The following is a 19656-nucleotide window of genomic DNA, read 5'->3' on the forward strand; positions in this document are numbered from 1 at the left end:
TGATCATGAGTAGAAGGCTACTCGATTTGCTTGTCAGTTGTTTGACCTTAACCAGTTGAGCATGTCCCTTGGTGGCTGACGATATGTACATCTCTGATCATGAGTAGAAGGCTACTCGATTTGCTTGTCAGTTGTTTGACCTTAACCAGTTGAGCATGTCCCTTGGTGGCTGACGATATGTACATCTCTGATCATGAGTAGAAGGCTACTCGACTTGAAGAAAATTGTAACTAGTCCCCACCTGCAAGGTCATGCACTGTTTACCTTGATATGAGGTCACCATGTCATGCATGTGCCTGGTGTACCCTTATCAGATGAGTAGTCATGATGGATATATTGGGCTTTGGATATTTATTTGTGTTCCTGTGTCACTTTGAATGGCATGTACGGTTCTCTTATTCAATAATAATAATAATAATAATCCTTTCTACTATAGGCACAAGACCTGAAATTTGGAGGAGGGAATAGGTGATTACATTGGCCCAAATACTCAACCCCGAAAAAATGAAAGGCAAAGCTGACCCCAAAAGGATAAAAGGCAAAGTCAACCGCAGTGGAATTTGAACTCAGAATGTGAAGACAGATGAAATACCGCTAAGCATTTCATCCGGTGTGCTAATGATTCTGCCAGCTCATCACCTTCAGTAATAATAATAATAACAGTCACCACCTCCACATTCATCATTATACATCCATATGAGAAAAAAGAATTCATTTTTATAATTTAGAGTTAAATTTTACTTTTGCTGCTGAAATTTTAAAACAATAATCTTTACACCATTTACAAATACCATATACAGGTCGTTTTTCAGCCACCTCAGCATGATCATTCATACAATGATAATAAATAATGTAATCTTTATTAAATTAATACAGTTCTTTATTAAATTGTTCGTGTTTTTTTTGTTTTTTTCCTTTCCTTTTTTTTTTTACTTCCATACTTTAACAACGCCATCATACGAAGCAGTAACAACTAGATATTGCGATGTGTAGCACATGTTTACGTCATTGATAATGTCTTTGTGGCCAGGTGAAGGTGTTTTAGGGTATCTGCCAGGCATGTCGTCAGTGGGACCAGGTTTGGTAACACAGGATTCTATGATAACTTCTGTTCCATCAACAAGTCGGGAGCTACAGATAGAAAATAAACCGTTGAAAAAACAAATAAAATGATGGTTTAACAAATAAAATGGTGCAAAGAATATTAATCCCTGCTATAACTGAGCTTATGTAAGTATATCTATGTATGTAACTGAAACACTCTCAGCTCTCTCACCATCAACTGGAAATCATGTTTCCAACAAAAAACTGCATGCATGCTCACATCAGCCCACAGCCCCCCACCTCATAGCTGTCTGTCACATGTGCTGGTACACACATGTCCTTCATCTCCCACTAGATCATCCTACCAGGGCTTTATTCTCATTCGATGCAGCAGCTATGAGCTGGAAGAGGCCTTGTGGCAGGCCCCACATCAGATGGCTGGATGTGATTGGGGAAGATCTCCAAAGGCTCAACATCACTTTGGCAGGTGCAGAGGGGCTGGCACAGGATTGCCAGCAACAGAGAACACTGGTGGACCTGGCTGGCTCTATACATGATGACGCTTCTGGGACCACTAACTTGGAACGCCCCCCCCGCCCCCGCCCCCCACCTCACAGCCCCATCAAGCAAGAGCATGAAGCTAAGAAGCCAAATAAATCCAAATCATTGTTCTGAAGTAATGAAATAGAAGTAACTTTTACCTCACTCTGCCTCTTATACTAACAATTTCTCTTAAAAGAGAGAGAGAGAGAGAGAGAAATAATGGTCTGCCTGTTGTAGTGCTAAGGAAGTTGACTTCAGTATATGTCAGCAGGTTTCTGTGTTCAACAAAGAGCTTCCTCATGCTTGCTTACCAGCTAGAAATATCAACCAAATCTTACCCTACATCTTCAACAAAAGATACACTGGACAATGCAGTTCCTCACACACAAAAGCATGAGATGGTTGTCACTTTCATCATAGGACTGTCTGATCAGGGCTGATCTGATCTGGGGCTAAAGAACAACAACAACAACTACCACCAAGTTTACTTTGAGTCAACAACAGCTCTGTGTCATCACTCAAGCTGCTCAAATCCTACATGTTGTCACATTATTCTTCTACTACTACTACTACTATACTTGCCTCTGCTCCTCACAAGCTCCCTAATTGCAGGCCACCACTGACAGACTTATCTCTCTCCTCCTCATCTCATACTCTTCTTCATAGTGTGTCTTCACCCCAGGACCCCACATTACTCCTTAAACTCACTCCTTCCTCTTTGGGTCATCAGCTCTCTGGAATTCCCTTTCCAGCTATATGTTTTTGTCTGCAGTCAGTGATCATCAGGGGCCACCACTTTCACTATTTGAGGAAGGCTTTTGCAAAGGCTATGGCAGCAGACCTATCCTCTTGATTAACCCTTTTGTTACCATATTTCTGTTGAGATGCTCTGTGTCTCTTCCAATTAATTTTAAATATAACAAAGAATTTAGTAAAATAACTTGTTAGGAGCATAAATTGTGACTAAAGTTTGGTGGAAGATTTTAATTCAGAGCTTATGAAAACAAGACATTTGTACTCAGAGCCAGAACCAGTTTCAGCCAAGTTGGTATTGAATGGGTTACATATAACAAAGAATTTAGTAAAATAAATTAGTTATCATTCAGCTGGTGTTAGGAACAAAAATTGTGACTAAGGTTTGGTGGAAGATTTTAATTCAGAGCTTATGAAAACAAGACATTTGTACTCAGGGCCAGAACCAGTTTCAGCTGGGTTAGTATCTAAAGGTTTAAGAATTGTTTCTCTATTATATATTTTAACCCTTTTGTTACCATATTTCTGATGAGATGCTCTGTGTTTCTTACAATTAATTTTAACTGTAACAAAGAACTTAGTAAAATAACTTAGTTATCATTAAGCTAGTGTTAGGAACATAAATTGTGACTAAGGTTTGGTGGAAGATTTTAATTCAAAACTTATGAAAACAAGACAGTTGTACTACAGAGCCAGAGCCAGTTTCAGCCGGGTTGGTAACGAAAGGGTTAAACGATATAAAAAAAAAATTACACAAGAAATTCCAGCTGTAACCATCTTGCCTTTTATTCACAAACAATGTTAAGTAGTTGGTGAACGAGCAGAGATAACATGGGGTGACAGGATAACCTGTTCAACCCATTCAACCCATACTAATATGGAAAACAAATGTAAAATGGTGATGAAAACTGTATCTATAACTACAGTATCTAATGCATTTTAAAGGTAGTAAGATGGCATTTGAAGGAGATTTTGCTGTAGGATAAGTGTGCAAATTAGCAGTTCTAAACTCTCGCTACCAGGGCTGCATGTTGCCCTTGAACATCTTTCCAGTGACCGCCAATAGTCTTCCCTCTATAAATATAATTGATTTTTCTTTGATTTCTTTCTTTTTTTTTTTTTTTGAGCAAGCCCTCTACAAAAATCAAGGGTTTGGATCTGGTCTGGATATTAAAATGATTAAGAACCACTGGTCCAAATAGATGCTCATTTGTTGGCTTAAAATCATATTTTCAGTTGCCTATCGAGACAAATATGGATTTGGATTAATGAGAGCATGGATGAAAGCTTGTGGAGGATATTGGCAGGCACTGTACAGCAGGGGTTTCACAAAGTATTTTGTTAAAGGATCACACATTGATAAGTAATCTCTACAGCAATGAGAGTATTGTTCACAACAGCAACTGTTAAATACATATTAGCAAATAGATATTAACCTTTTGACTGAAATTAAATTTCATGGTTATTCCAGAAATGATGTTAAGCCTTTAGCATTTAAACTGAGCATATCTGGCACAAATATTCTACCAATTATATGTTCCAATCAGCCAGATCTAGCCTTTCACATCTATCATACTAAGTGTAAAAATAATATCAAAAACCTCAAGCTAGGAGATAATGCATGATTAATCCAAAACAGTGTAAATGAATCACAATTATATTTGACAGAGTAATCTGAATGCTAAAGGGTTAAATATCTATGTAGAAAAAAAAAGAAAAAAAAGAAAAGGTTAATTTGACATATCCCAACAAAAATAGTTTAAAACCTGACATCCCTCAACAAAAAATAGATTGGGATATAAAACTGCTTTCTGCAGTTGTCAAGGCTAATGAAATTTTAAGTGGATATACATCTGCTTTCCAAAGTAAAAGGGTAAAATAAATAAATAAAAATGCCTTTTAAAAAAAAAAAAAAATACTTACACATAGTTTGTAGTCATTTGTTGTGGCACATCAGTTGCTGCACCCACCATAATGAAAGAATTGTTAGGAGAGTTCAAATCCCAGAATCGAACACGCATGTCTGATCCTCCGGTTATCATAAACACACTATTATCAGTGGCTGCAATGTACATTCCATAAACTGATTCATCACTTGACTGTTATAAAGAAAATAAAAAAAGATAAATTTCAGAAGCAGTATCATAAAAACTAGAAAAAGTACAACTTTAGGGATATTCTCATAATAAAACTCTGGACATTCTATAGATAGCCAAGTGTTTCTAATTAAGTAATATAAAAGTGATGAAGTTCCCGAATAGAATGCATGTGGTTATGGGTTCAAACCTGACCAGTACAGTGATGGCATAGATGTAGGATTCCTTGTGTTAATGATCTGAGGTAAATAACTGTTAATCACTTTGTAGTGAGACTTATTGCAAAGTCCATAATAGTAACACACACACACACAATTCCTTGTGTGATAGGTTTGTGTACCTATTTTCACTAACCCTGCACTGAATAAAGGATTCAATATTGGATGTAGAGTGAAAATAATTGTTGTCATCATTAAACGTCCATCTTCCACACTGACATGGATTGACAAGATCCAATGAGCTGCTCCAATGACTGGATGACCTTGCTAATGCCAACCATTTTAAGGAGTCTATTGGGTATTTTTCCATGACTGACACATTATTTATTATTAATGACAGTGACTATCTAATTTATGGTTTCACTGATTTCAGCTTCTCAAAGACAATGTTTGGTAAAATGAAATTGTCTTTATATAGTCACAATTGGTTTAGGGAAAAGGCTGAGATCATAGGTTAAAATAAGCAAAATCAGTGGGACAGAAAGGGAGGTAAGCATTGGTTATATTTTCTCACTCGCGTCCTTGTTTGCAACTTCAACCCACCACCTCTTCCCTGCACCAGTTATTAGTAAGTATAAGAAAAATTCCATCTTACCAAACCCTGTTTAGAAGTCAATACCACTGAAACTTGGTAGTAAACAATTGCTATGATTATATAGACATTCATATATATATATATATATAAATGCAAACATGCAATGTCTGAGTTTACGGATGTAAAGGAAAAAATGCTACAAAAAGTAGAAGGTAAATACGATTTTGTGTTTATCACTGATTATGGAACTAAGTTAGCAGTAAATGTAAAACTGTGTAACAACAGTGAGCTCTAGAGCATTGGAGGCATGTTTTTCTCATCCATCTCAACCTGCTTCTGATGTTTTTGCGGCAGTGACCAACCATATATAGAGTGATTACTGTACATTGTAGCCATTCTAGACACGGATCCATGATTCAACATTTCTAAACCATTTCGATCTCATGGAAAAAATTTCTATGTCTCAGAGAACCCCTATGTAAAAATTATTATATTCATTCTTTCTTCATTTTGTTTCTTTTTCCTAAATTTAAATTTCATGTGAGAAACTAAATGAATCCTAAATCTGTCTTTGAGAGATTTGGCAGTGCTAAATCCATCAAATACCACAATGAAGGGTTAAGAAATTTTGCCTAACCCAAGACCTTGTTAAGACTAAATATCTTAATTACTTATAAGAGATAAATTTTCTTTTTCCCTGTTGCCATAGAAAGCATGCTAAAGCAGACACTGGAGCTTGGTACAGTCCTTTGGCATGTCAGCTTCTGTTGAACCATCCAATCCATATCAGTACAGGAAACTGATGACAAATGGTGATGATGATGCTCTTCATACTACCTACAAATATCAATATCTCATAGCCTTAGGGAATATACCATGAATGTATAATAAAATTATGCATGTAGAAATAAACACAGAAATTACTCCACATCACATTCTTACAAAATCCAGAGCAATCTTCTGTGGAATATTGGCAGGGAAAGAAGCTGTTATGGTATATTATTGCATACAATTTTAGTATATATATATGGCACCTTGGACAAGTGTTTTCTACTATTACCTTGGGCTGACCAAAACCTTGTGAGTGGATTTGGTAGACAGAAACTGAAAGAAGCCCATTGTATATATACATGTATCTATGTATGAGTGTGTTTTTGTGTCTGTGTTTGTTCCCCCACCATCACTTAACAACTGACGTTGATATATTTATGTCCCTGTAACTTGGTGGTTTGGCAGAAAACGCTGACAGAATAAGTACCAGGCTTATGAAGAATAAGTCCAGGGGTCGATTTCTTCAACTAAAAAGCGGTTCTCCAGCATGGCATCAGTCAAAGGACTGAAACAAGTAATAGAATATACTATATATATATATAAAATCATCATCATTTAGTGTCTGCTTTCCATGCTGGCATGGGTTAGATGGTTTGACTGTAACTGATAAGCCAGAGACCTGCACCAGACTCCAGTCTGGTTTGGCTTGGTTTCTATGGCTAGATGCCCTTCCACTCCAAGAGTGTAGTTGGTAACTTCTATGACATGTAAAAGGCATGTCACCAGCTCTGATTTTTACTGTGATTTCACTTGGCTTGACGTGTCTTCTCAAGCACAGCAAATTGCCAAGGGACTTGATCACATGTCATCACCTCCATGAGACTCAACATCTGAAAATCATATATGTATTTACATTACTAAACTCTAGGTGCAAGACTATATAATACAGTGGTAGAAGAAACAGTTATAATGTCATGCAGTTGGTGTGGTTACGTACATCTCTGTGAGACAGAGCAGGGGAATTACTAGCCCAGAGGGCCTTCTGTCTGGCTCCGGTCTCCACCTCCCACATTGACACTTCATTGTTACCCTGAACTGCAGAGAGTACCCAAGACTGCTGCTGTGGATGCATCATGACACGGCGTATCCAAACATCTGTAAAGAAAAAATATAATAAAAAACAACTTGATAGACACGGAGTATAGTGACTATAATATGAGAAGAGTACCTGAAGACTGTGGTTTTGAATTCCCTTGTTCTACATTCCTGACAATTAACGTCTGTTAATTCCTCCCCTGGGCAAGTATCTTTATAGGTTGACAAATGCCTTGTGAGTGAAGTTAATAGACAGAAGCTGAGAAGAAGCTCATTGTGTGTGTGTGTACGTGCATGCGTGCATATATATGTGTGTATGAATATCATGGCATATACCCACATTAACAAATCACACCGAAAAGAGTATCTTTGTTTACAATTTCTGGTTAGTAAAAAGTCCCTAGTTTCAAGCTTTGATGAATCAGCTAAGAGGAAATGAATCCAGACATAGAAGATCTGCCTCGATGTTTCATCTAACCGAAGCCAGCAGAGAGAAATGAACATAAAATCAAACAAGGTAGTAGTAGTACTTTCACCTATCTAAAGACTGCTATTTACCTGTGTATTCTATCCTGCAACAGAAATGTGCATAAATGGAATCTACAGTGCATATTTTGGATGCAGGAAAGAAAATATAAGTCAACAATGCAGATATATCAGTGTGGGATTATTTCGTAATTATGCGATTATTGAGAGTTTATTCCAGAATGTGACACCCTGGGCAAATGTATTCTGCCATGGCTCGGGGTTGTCTCCAAGCCTTATCAGTAACAATGTATAGAATGTCACATTAACTCTACTTTTTCTTGAGATGTTGAAACCATTGCATGATGTTAAACTGTGCCTTTAGCAAGGGTTACTCAACTGCAAGTATTCAGATAGAGTTAATAGTATCATGACTCTACTTCCTTGTATGTGCTGTTCTCCATGAATTGTGGCTCATTCAGACCCACCCGCTTCCCACTACTCCAAGACCTGAATGGTCATAGAAAAAAGATCTTGACATGAGCATTTCTGAACTTCCTCTTTTGATTAAGACATCATCATCATCGTCATTTAACGTCTGCTTTCCATGCTGGCATGGGTTGGACGGTTTGACTGAGGACTGGTGAACCAGATGGCTGCACCAGGCGCCAATCTGATCTGGCAGAGTTTCTACAGCTGGATGCCCTTCCTAATGCCAACCACTCCGAAAGTGTAGTGGGTGCTTTTATGTGACACCGGCACGAGAGCCAGTCACACGGTACTGGCACCAGCCACGCTAATAAAAAAAGTTTGTAAAAAGTAAATTTAAAAAAACCCCAGGAAGACATATAATTCTTTGCAATTAATTTTTAATGAGTTGTATATATAACAATGGATGTGTATATGTGTGGTATGTGGGGGTTTGGGTATTGTATTTTCTGGCATACAAATTGGTGTTATAAACATGTAAACTTTTAACCCTTTAGCATTCTGATTTCTCTGTCAACTGTAACCTTTATACAGGGTGTCCACAAAGTCTGGGTACAGGGAGTAAATTAAATCATAACATAAACAATTAAATAAAAGAAATAATAATTTCTTAAAGTATGTGTTAATCCCCATGTACCCAGACTTTGTGGACACCCTGTATAATCACATTGATTTGAATTAGTCATGTATTACCTTGTAGCTTCGAAATTTCAGTGGTGTTTGTATATTTTTAGAATGACATTGTAGGATAAGTATGAGAGGTTGGATCAGGTTAGTTTTAAGATAAAATAGGTCGAATATTTGGGTCGGATATGGCTGGATTAAATGCTAAAGGATCTTTCCAAATCCTGCAGCATTCCACATGAAATTTTTGGTTCTCCAAAGTTGTCTTGGTGTATATGTCAACCTACCTTTTCCTGTTTGAAAAGTTTGAATTATATGCTGGAAAAAACACAAAAGATTTTTAAATATGTACATTTAAATAAAGGTAAACTTGCTCACCTGCAGGATGTTTGATAGTAGCAATTGGTAGATGGAATCTCATATCCCAACAGATATGAGCACCATTACTGGTACCAGTTGCCAACCAACATTGTGATTGATGGATAGCAAATGACGTTATTAATCCTTTGAAATAAACAAAACAAAAGGCATGTATAAGTGTTTGTGCATGTATATATTATATAGAAGAATTATTGAAAATTTGTGGTGGGTGGAATACTAAGGGTCACCTTCTGCATTAAAAAAAAACCCCAGTTAAGTGAGTGTTTATATCAGGCATGAACAACCTTTTTCAAGAAGCGAGTTGAATGAGACATGGCTCATCATCAGATGGGCTACACAACTTTAAAAAAAGTTATTCATGTTATTTTCCTCAGAAAATTTAGGTGTATCATTAAGAATGTTCCATGGGCTGCATTTTGCCTGTGACTGGTTTATATAATGTAGTGAGTGAGAGAAAATATTTTATTTATAAAAAGTTCTTGATTCACTACAAGCATTGAGTTAACTGCTTCATTCATTGAACAATATATCAGCATATGTGGGTGTATTTAGAGATATGTGTTTATGGTATTTATCTAAGTATGTGCTTCTGTGTATGTGTGTATTAAGAGATATTTGTGTGTGTATATGTCTAAACATACATATGTAGTCAGCCAGAAATCAACATCATCATTTAATATCCACTGTCTATGCTGGCATGAGTTAGATGGTTTGATTGGAACTGGTAAGCCAGAGAGCTGCACATAATTCCAATCTGATTTTGGCTTGGTTTCTACAGCTGGATGCCCTTCCTAATGCCAACCACTCCAAGAGTGTAGTGGGTGCTTTTTACGTGCCACCAGCACAAGGGCCAGTCTGGTGGTACTGGCAATGGCCACGCTCAATTGGTGTTTTTTACATGCCACCTGCACAAGAGTCAGTCCAATGTTTTATTCACATGTCACCGGCACAAGTGCCGGTAAGGCGAAGCTGGAAACAATCACGCTCAAATGGTGATGTGTATTATTTCAATAAGTCTACTTGTATATCATTTAGAGATATACACACACGTGTATTATTTAGATGAGTGTGTGTATATATTACTTAGATCTGTGTATATTTACATGAATATGTATGTCTTATTTAGACATACTAAAATAGAACTATCTTTGACCATTCATTTTTTATGAAATAACGAGTGTTATAACAAACTAATTGTAGTTATTAAGATGAATATTATGTAATTTGATGACATTCGAATTCAGTCAAACACCATAAATATAATGCCAACTCTACCAATAATCTTTAGTGACCTTCATTGTTTGATGCTAATGTCCTTGGTTCATTAACTCTGAAATGATTAACATTATATAATGTTATCACCAATTAAACATTCCCTATATAACATTATCACTGTGTATCATTATGTACCCTGTACCGTTATGCAACATTATCATCTTATATGACAGGATAAAGATCTTTTATCAATTCAAACCACGTGATGTGATGTAATGTGATATATTATTCACAAAGGTTTTAAAACTTACCAGTCTTGTATTCATTTTTCAAATTCCAAGCAATATCAGGCATACGTGTGTCCCACCCAATAATATTACCATTCACTGTAGCATAAGCTAGCACAGACTTAGAACCTAAAATGAAAAAATAAACATAAAAGAATTGTGTGTACATGCATGCATGTGTGTGTGTGTGTGTGTGTGTGTGTGTGTGTGTGTGTGTGTATACTCTTCTACTCATTTCAGTCATTTGACTGCGGCCATGCTGGAGCACCGCCTTTATATATATATATAAATTTAATACACAACCAAAAGAGTTACTAATAATGTCATGCTTTCATGATACTTTAACTAGACATGTTTATAAAATACACCAGGTATCTCAAAGCAATCTTACAGGCTTGGAGATACATGGCATATTTTATAAATATGCCTAGTTAAAGTATCATAAAGGCATGAAACTATTGGTAATTCTCTCAGTTGTGTGTGTGTGTGTATATATATATGTAGCGATTTCCTTCACTACTTCAGTGAGTGACAATCCTGCCTGACATGAGTGCTGGACTTGGCTGGCTCCGGCTGACAGTACCCGGTATGGGCCCCTATCCAGGGTTACGGAAAGGAGACAACTTTCAAAGAAATCCGGAGTGGAGCCCCATAGGCAGTTTAGTGTTCAATTCGACACTCTTCCGGTAGTTCCTGCAACCAAGCTGGTGCCAAACGTAATGCTCTGAACACCTTTGGACTACGTCAGCAAGGTCGAGAGAGGAATCCTGACGGCTGGGCTACCCAGGATTTTCTTACATCTAGCCCAGGCCTGTGAAAAGGATGCCAACAACAATATATATATATATATATATATATCAGAGTGGTTGGCGTTAGGAAGGGCATCCAGCTGTAGAAACTCTGCCAGATCAGATTGAGCCTGATGCAACTTCTGGCTTGCCAGTCCTCAGTCAAATCGTCCAACCCATGCCAGCATGGAAAGCGGACGTTAAACGATGATATATATATATATATATATATATATACACACACACATACAGAAGAAGTAAGGAGCTATATCCTTCAGGAAGTCACCTTTGTTGTTTCACTATTGCCGTTGCAAATGTCAAGTGTAAATGTTTTTTTTTAATTTGCATGTCATTAGTATTGATATTGATGCAACACACCCAACAATAATCTCAGAAATAGGCACAAGGTCAACAATAGTGATAGGAAGATAATAAGTTGATCCCAGTACTTGTACTTTATATTATCAACCCTGAAGGGATGAAAAGCGAAGTTGACATTGGTAGGATTGGAACTCAGAACATAAAAAGAGACAAAGTGATATACTGCAAGGTATGTTTCTGGTGCCTGGATGATCTATCAGCTCATTTGCCATAGTCAACAACAATTTGAAAGTTGTCTAACATATCAAAATTGAAGACAAGGTAAAGAATTTTAATGAGCACATCAAAATATATTTAGTCAATGATTCTGGTAAATTTAACGTTATTTTACAGAGTATTATCAGTACTAACAGTGGTGGTATTATCTGAGATATAACAACAATAGCAACGCTAGGATGAAGTCTCAGTAAAGCATGCAAGAACACATGAAATCACTTAAGTAATATAGCAATCACCATATTGAAAAGTAAATAAAATACTTACCAGAATCAAAAAAGTTCATATCAACAACATGACCATATTTGGAAACATCAACGTTGTGAGTTATAGCAGCACTCACTTTTCCTGATTCTAACCTAAACATTTAAATAAAACAGGATATTTAATTGTTTGTGTGTGTGTGTGTGTGTGTGTGTAACTCTTTAACCGGTCAGTTTCATCTCAAAAGCCACAGTCATGCTGGGGCACCACCATTGACGTTGCTACACTGTCATTATTCGAAACCTTCTTTGATATGTGACATTTAATGAATGAGAGAGTTTGATACAGTCCAGTTTGAATATAAAAACAAATAGAATATTTGGACGGGATATGGCCATTGTAAATGGTTAAGAGTTAAGCATATGAAGTTAGGGAAAGCAACCAGACTGTCCAGGAGTGTTGCTGAGCTGCTGAAAATGCTTGTGAAGTAGGACAAGTGTAGGTCACTTGCATAATTAGTCAGGTAACATACTGTGGTGTCATGATGAATGAGTGGCAACAACAACAACAACAACAACAGCTGCCGCTACTGCCACCACCATCATCATTTAATGTCAGTGTTCCATGCTAGGGTGGGACAGTGCCACAAGAGCTGTGATTGTTTTGGCAGGATTTTTACAGCTGGATGCCCTTCCTAACACCAACCACTCAGCAGAATGGACTTAGTGCTTTTTTATGTGGCACAGGTGAGGTCGGTTTTGGCAGGATTTTTACAGCTGGATGCCCTTCTGAACACCAACCACTTTACAGTGTGGACTGGGTGCTTTTAAGTGGCACCTGCACTGACAGGGTCACCAAGTACTTGCAAGACAATAACTTTTAAGAGGGGAAGAGGCATTGGAGAAGGTGATGATGAAAAGGCTATAGTGAGACAGATATAGGTGTATTGCTGTAGAGGAAGTACAAAGTTACCTGGCCAGAGAGAGAAAGATCAGGAATGAAGACAGAAAAAGGTGTGCTACCACAAAGAAAATACATGGTTTCCCAACCTGAGGGAAGTGCAGGAGAAGGAGAGAGAGTGGGAGACAGCAGGATAGAGATGGTGGTAAAATGCTGAGCATACTCACAAGGAACAGGGAGGGATCAGAGTATAAATGAGATGGTTGAGTAAAGGAAGAGAGAGATGTAGATGGTGGCAAGTGCCAGGGCATACCCTTGAGGTTCAAATGCCGTAATATAAGTGACAGGATATTGCAAAGAGAGTGCAATTAAAGAGTGTAAGTGGCTAAAGACCTGGGTATATATAGATTTGGGCTACTGGGTAGCAATGATACAGAGGAACAGGGGTGTGAGGACAGGATTGGAGAGTGAGAGCTAGGCAAGGGGTGAGAGCAAGGCATAATGAATGAAGGAGGAAATGTGAGAAAGAGATGTAAATTGGTTTGTTGGGGGAAGGGTAAGGGAAAAGTCTTCTTGTTATGTGTGGGTGGAACATCCAGGTCAGGGACTAGCAGATGGCAATACTAGAGTGAGACAGGGCATATCATTATTTATTTATACTAGAAAGAAACAGCTATAGAAGCATTAAATTGAAGAATCTGATCATGAAAATGACAGAAAAAGTCATAGCACAACTGATTGAGAGGAAAATTAGTTTAGATGAGTTTCAGTTTGGGTTTGTGACAGGAATAAGTACCACCAATGCCCTCTTCCTCATAAGACAAATTTAGAAGTTCTTAGCCAAGAGTAAGTCATTATACCTAACACTCATTGCCAGGAGTAAGTATTGCTCATACCCTCTTCCTCATAAGACAACTTTTAGAAGTCCTTAGATAAAAGTCATTGTACCTCACTATACCTAACATTTATTGACCTAGAGAAGGTATTTGACAAGTAGTGTGATGGTCATTAAGAAAACTTGTGAGAATGGTGTAAGCCATATGCAAAGAGCTGAAAATAAACTTGAATAAAAATAATTCTATGTCTGGGTGACTGAGCAGAATTTGATTTGACAGTATCAGAACAAGAGATGAAATTGACAACAGCTTTCAGTTATATATTACTAAGGATCAAGGATTGGTGTAGTCACAATCATTACCAAATCATGTAATATAAATTCTAAGCGAAAGGAAAAATCTTCTGAACTTACTTGAAGACTTGAATTGAACCATTGTCAGACGCTGATGCCAACATGTCTGTACCTTTACAGAAAGCCATATGCTGAATGTGGCCACCTGAAATATGATTTCAAAATTAGAATGAAATTAGTTAATTTGATTATCAGATGGAATAAAAAGCAATGCTTTCAATCAATGTTTACAATTTTAATATAATATGTGAAAAAAAAAAAAGTCTGAGACCTTTGGAAATATGCAGTGCGTGAGAAGACCTGGCAAGCCAAGTGAGACCAAAATCCAAGGCCTCTGCCAGTGGTGTAGCCAGCCCACTTATGCGTACCTTTCCTACATTGGACACTAAACTCCGCTTGCGAAGCCTTGTTGAGGCAAGTGAAATCGAAGTTGAACTAAATTCGAAAACTGGCACCCATGCCAACGTCGTCTCCTTCATTGGACACTAAACTCAGCTTGCGAAGGCTTATTGGGGCAAGCGAAAGCGAAATCGGGATAGCACCTGTGCCTAGCGTCACCTTTCTGACACTTGTGCCCGTGACATGTATAAGGATTTTCGAGCGAGATCATTACCAGTTCCCCTGGACTGGCTCTTGTGCAGGTGGCACATAAAAGACACCATTTTGAGCGTGGCCGTTGCCAGTACCGCCTGACTGGCCTTCATGCGGGTGACACGTAAAAGCACCCACTACACTCTCAAAATGGTTGGCGTTAGGAAGGGCATCCAACTGTAGAAACTCTGCCAGATCAGATTAGAGCCTGGTGTAGCCATCCGGTTTCACCAGTCCTCAGTCAAATCGTCCAACCCATGCTAGCATGGAAAACGGACGTTAAATGATGAGGATGATGTAAAAGTCAAATAAAAAGTGCAGTTAAGAGGAGGTGTGATGTGAATAACTGAGGTTTGCTGGGTGAAAAAAAAAAAACACCCTGCACTGTCAGAGGAGGGTACTTGTGATCAAAGAAGATTTAAGAAAATATGTGGAAATGAAAGTGCTGAGGTCAGATATGAAGATGTAGCATGGCAGAGAAGGTAATACAATATTGAATCAAGTCATTATTGGCAGCTGTGCAAGCTTGAAATAATGGAGTTTTAAATGATAATGTGTTATGTTTACACAATACATACACACACTATTCTATATGAAAAATGATTCTGGCTGTATTTGAATATATCACCTGAGTAACACAGTCAGGGATATTTTTGATCTCCAGCTTTCTGGTTACATTGCTATATTCAAATGAAACATACTATACCTGTTATTCTGTACTTTTTACAGAATAACAATAACAATAGAAAAATCAATTGCATCAGTAACCCTTCTTCAATCCATACTAAATTGACTCTAATATGTCATCATACCATCGCAGTCTAACCTCTTTCATAACTGGAAGATTTAAAAAAAAACTTTTTTAATCAATTAACTAGAAGGAAAAGGATAGCACTCATGACATCAAAGACTGGTATAAGGAAGGGAGGAGCTTGTTCTCAGACCAGAGGACTGACCCAAATACTTGCCACATAGTGGACTTCACTAAAAGCACCCAAAAGCCAGATGCTGGTGTTAAACCAGCTGACAGATTGGGTACACTAGTCAAGGACAGGGAAAGTTACTCTGACAGACTTTCACACAGTTCCTGCCAACCAAATTTCATTCACAAGGCTTTGGTCCACCCAATGCTATAGTATAAGGCATTAGCCCAAATTGCCATATAGAGGGATCAAATCCAGAATGACACACTATGAAATAAACTTTTTAACCAATAGCTGTACCATTTGGAAATAATGAAGCTAAGGTATAATACAGGTGCAATACCAACTTTCCAGACACTGATGGTCTGGAATCTCTTATAATCTACACTCATTTATGAATAAAAACTTCAAATTCCATGACTGCCAGACTAGTTTATTGCACCTTGCACAGTATAGTATTAATAAACTTGTTTCATTTATATAAATGGTACAGGGACCCTGTATTTCTTTTAATTATTTAAGTAAATTTAATATTTGTTTAATTTAGAATGTGTTGACGAAAGTGACCATTGTTGGTTCAGAAAAAAGGAACTAATACACACACATATATATACTGAATGTCCCATGCGGCAAAGAAAATACCTTTACATAACCATTCAATCTGTTAGAAAAAGCAGCCAAAATCTCCCTCAAATCAAACCTGCTAACTTAGTATGGGAAGGACATATTAGGTAATACAGTTCTATATTGTCCCTAAAAAGACAGCTGGAATGCTTTGATTACATATATTTGCAAATATAGCGGACATATGACCAAACAACAACTCAAAGCTAACAAAAGCAGAAGTTTTTTTTTTCTTTATATCTTCAGGAGAAAGCTTAGTAACAACAAGAAGGCTACAAATTTAATACTTTTCATCAGAAATAATAAATCCAAATACTCAGTTGGTCAACAGAATTCCTTGATTTCTCCAAGAAGACTAACGTTTTGTGCTTAAGATATTACTGTCATCCTTCCTGCTTTGATTTGTCTATCAAAAAAGATAATAGCTTTCTCCCTCAATATTCTCAACCGAAAATGACTCACTGAAGGGAAATTGATCACCAAAATGAAAGCAAAGATGGAAAAGAAAGAAATAAGAAATTTTAAAAGACTTTTTCCCCAAATTTTCTGTCTGTAGCTCCAAACTATTAACAAAAGAAATGTTTCTTGGATCTGCTTCACTAAAGTGAAGACAAAAAAAACAACAAACATGGGTACACTTTCTGGGTGTGCTAGGTGAATGTTGTACCAATCATTAAAGATGGTAAATTTTCTTAATAAGAAGTTCTGTTCTTGCAGTATCATTGTGGTATAATCAAGACATAATTTGTTTTGAAATCTAATAATGTACATTCAAAAACAAAGATTAAGTCTAGAAATATGCTCAAGCTTGTATACTCTGTTTCAGTCATTTGACTGCGGCCGTGCTGGAGCACCACCTTTAGTCGAGCAAATCGACCCCGGGACTTATTCTTTGTAAGCCTAGTACTTATTCTATCTGTCTCTTTTGCCGAACCGCTAAGTTACGGGGACGTAAATACACCAGCATCGGTTGTCAAGCGATGTTGGGGGGACAAACACAGACACACAATACACACATACATACATATATATAAACATATACAACGGACTTCTCTCAGTTTCCATCTACCAAATCCACTCACAAGGCTTTGGTCGACCAGAAGCTATAGCAGAAGACATTTATGCAAGGTGCCATGCAGTGGGACTGAACCCAGAACCATGTGGCTGGTAAGCAGGCTACTTACCACACAGCCACTATCGTAGTAGTAAACTGAAGCACAGCAGCACACTCTTTACCACAATCACCAAACACCACTGATAAGAAACTGTTTGTTACCTTGCTTGCTGTAAGTAAACTTTGACCGGTTAGCGACGCTTTTACCCTCCAACTGGCCGCAGTCCCATAACTTCATAGTTCCATCATTGGAACAGGTAGCAAACATGGAATGGTCTGTACACACAGCAATCCTTAAAAATAAAAGAATAGCTTAATGATAAAATGGTAATAAAATAAGGATTTTATATTAACAACAATACTGAAGGAGACAACATGATTGCTTGGTCTATAACAGTTGGACAGTCTTTAAATTATATCTTAAGTAAAGGCATCTATGTTGGACAATATGTACAAAAAGACAGGGTGGTTATGGCTGGAATAACTCTGATCTTAGCTCTTCTAAATAAAGGTTTAACTGGAGCTAAGCAATAGCTACCACTCTGATGGTATTTAATCATGACTCTGATACCATATCATTAACATTATTATAATGCCATTTATTTACCAATACCATAGAAGTTATCAGAGTACCAATTACATTGGGTAGCCTTCCAAAGAATCAGAGGGTCAAACATTTCATGTAAAAGAGTACATTTCATTTTGTTTTGTTAAGATGGGGCTCCAACATTATCTTGATAATCCAGCTTGATGAAGGTGAATTAAGTTTCAACAACCAGTCAGTGATTAATGCTAAAGCATATTTTTATATGTTCCTAATCAACAGTAACTAATTTCTACTTGAATCACTGCCTGAAGAACATGTCAAATTCATAGATGTTGCAACATAGTGAATGGACATTTCCCAATTCTAGTTAATTGTGATATACATATATTTATACACGTTTAGTTGAACTGTTACATTCCACACTTGTGATCCTTTGTACTCTTCAAACTCAACAATCTTACTTCATTAAAGTCACACACCCACAAAAACAGTATATATTCGGTAACTGAAGATGGATGTATGCATTAGATATGCTTGGTGACTGAACTTTTTGTATCTTGTGTTCTTGTGGCTTTATGTTGTCCTTCATTGAAATCTAGTTCACATAGGGTTGAACTTGCTTAGAGGTTCTTAGTTTCTTGGTTTGTGGTGGTTCTGTTGTTATTATATCATAGATTTGACATTGCAAGGTTGTTCTTCATTGGGATTTTAATTCTGGTCAATACTAGTTTAAGGGTCTCTAGTTTCTAGTGGTTTTGTTCACACACACAAACATGCACATACATATATACATACATACATAATATACACACATACACACATGTATGCATGTATTTATGTACGTACGTATGTCTGTGTCCAGTTTTCCATGATGCCATGGATTTGTTGTCATTAAGGTCTGCATCAGTTCTTATTCAAAGTTACTGCCCTTCATGATGGCTCAAGAAGCACTTGGTCCTCTGACAGGTCTTGGAAGGCAGGAATTCTGGTTAAGAACTGACCTCAATCATGATAACACATTCATGGAAAACATATAAAATGATGCTGATAACATGTACACACATGCACAAACATATATCCATTTGCAGACTTAGAACCTTACTAATTTCCATTATATAATACTGAAAAAAAAAAACCTTATTCTATCTGCAACATTTGAATCAAGTCATGATGCTAACATTCCCTGGATATTTCTAAAACTTACCTATTGACAACTGACTTGTGTTCTTGCATGTGAGCAACAAGTTGACCTTTAGGTTTCCAGTTCTGTGGAGGAAAAATCTGGTCAAGCCCAACGCCTTCCAAAATATCTTTAGTGCGGATGTCAGCTTCATATTGCTCTCTTCTGCGATTTACCAAATTTCTTAAGTCTTGTTTGCAAGGTGCATAACGTGCTAAAAGTAAATGGCAAATGCAAAGAAACTGTTCAAACAAGTTTATAACAATAAAAAGTAAAATCTTGGTTTCAAAATTATTCTATTTTCATATTTGTCAAAGCTTTTAATCATAAATGTTCAACATTTTCACTACCATAAGATAACTGATGTTTAGACATCATCATCTTTCTCTTTCTCTCTCTCTCTCTCTCTATCTATCTATCTATCTATCTATCTATCTATCTATCTATCTATCTATCTATCTATCTATCTATCTATCTATCTAT

General features: G+C 37.1%; 1 protein-coding gene across 1 annotated transcript in view; it reads right to left on the reverse strand.

Annotated features, from left to right (window-relative positions):
• Positions 1–714: 714 nt before the first annotated feature.
• LOC106873538 (phosphoinositide 3-kinase regulatory subunit 4) overlaps positions 715–19656 on the reverse strand; it is a 91932-nt gene continuing 72990 nt past the window's right edge. Inside the window, exons 27-35 of the mRNA XM_052973508.1 lie at positions 19198–19387; positions 17609–17739; positions 14255–14339; positions 12169–12260; positions 10541–10645; positions 9012–9137; positions 6958–7115; positions 4264–4439; positions 715–1131 (exon numbers count right to left, since the gene is read on the reverse strand). Coding sequence (XP_052829468.1) covers positions 930–1131; positions 4264–4439; positions 6958–7115; positions 9012–9137; positions 10541–10645; positions 12169–12260; positions 14255–14339; positions 17609–17739; positions 19198–19387 — 1265 coding nt within the window. The 3' untranslated portion in view covers positions 715–929. The remainder of the gene's footprint in view (positions 1132–4263; positions 4440–6957; positions 7116–9011; positions 9138–10540; positions 10646–12168; positions 12261–14254; positions 14340–17608; positions 17740–19197; positions 19388–19656) is intronic.

Source organism: Octopus bimaculoides, chromosome 16, assembly GCF_001194135.2.
Source record: "Octopus bimaculoides isolate UCB-OBI-ISO-001 chromosome 16, ASM119413v2, whole genome shotgun sequence".
NCBI lineage: Eukaryota > Metazoa > Mollusca > Cephalopoda > Octopoda > Octopodidae > Octopus > Octopus bimaculoides.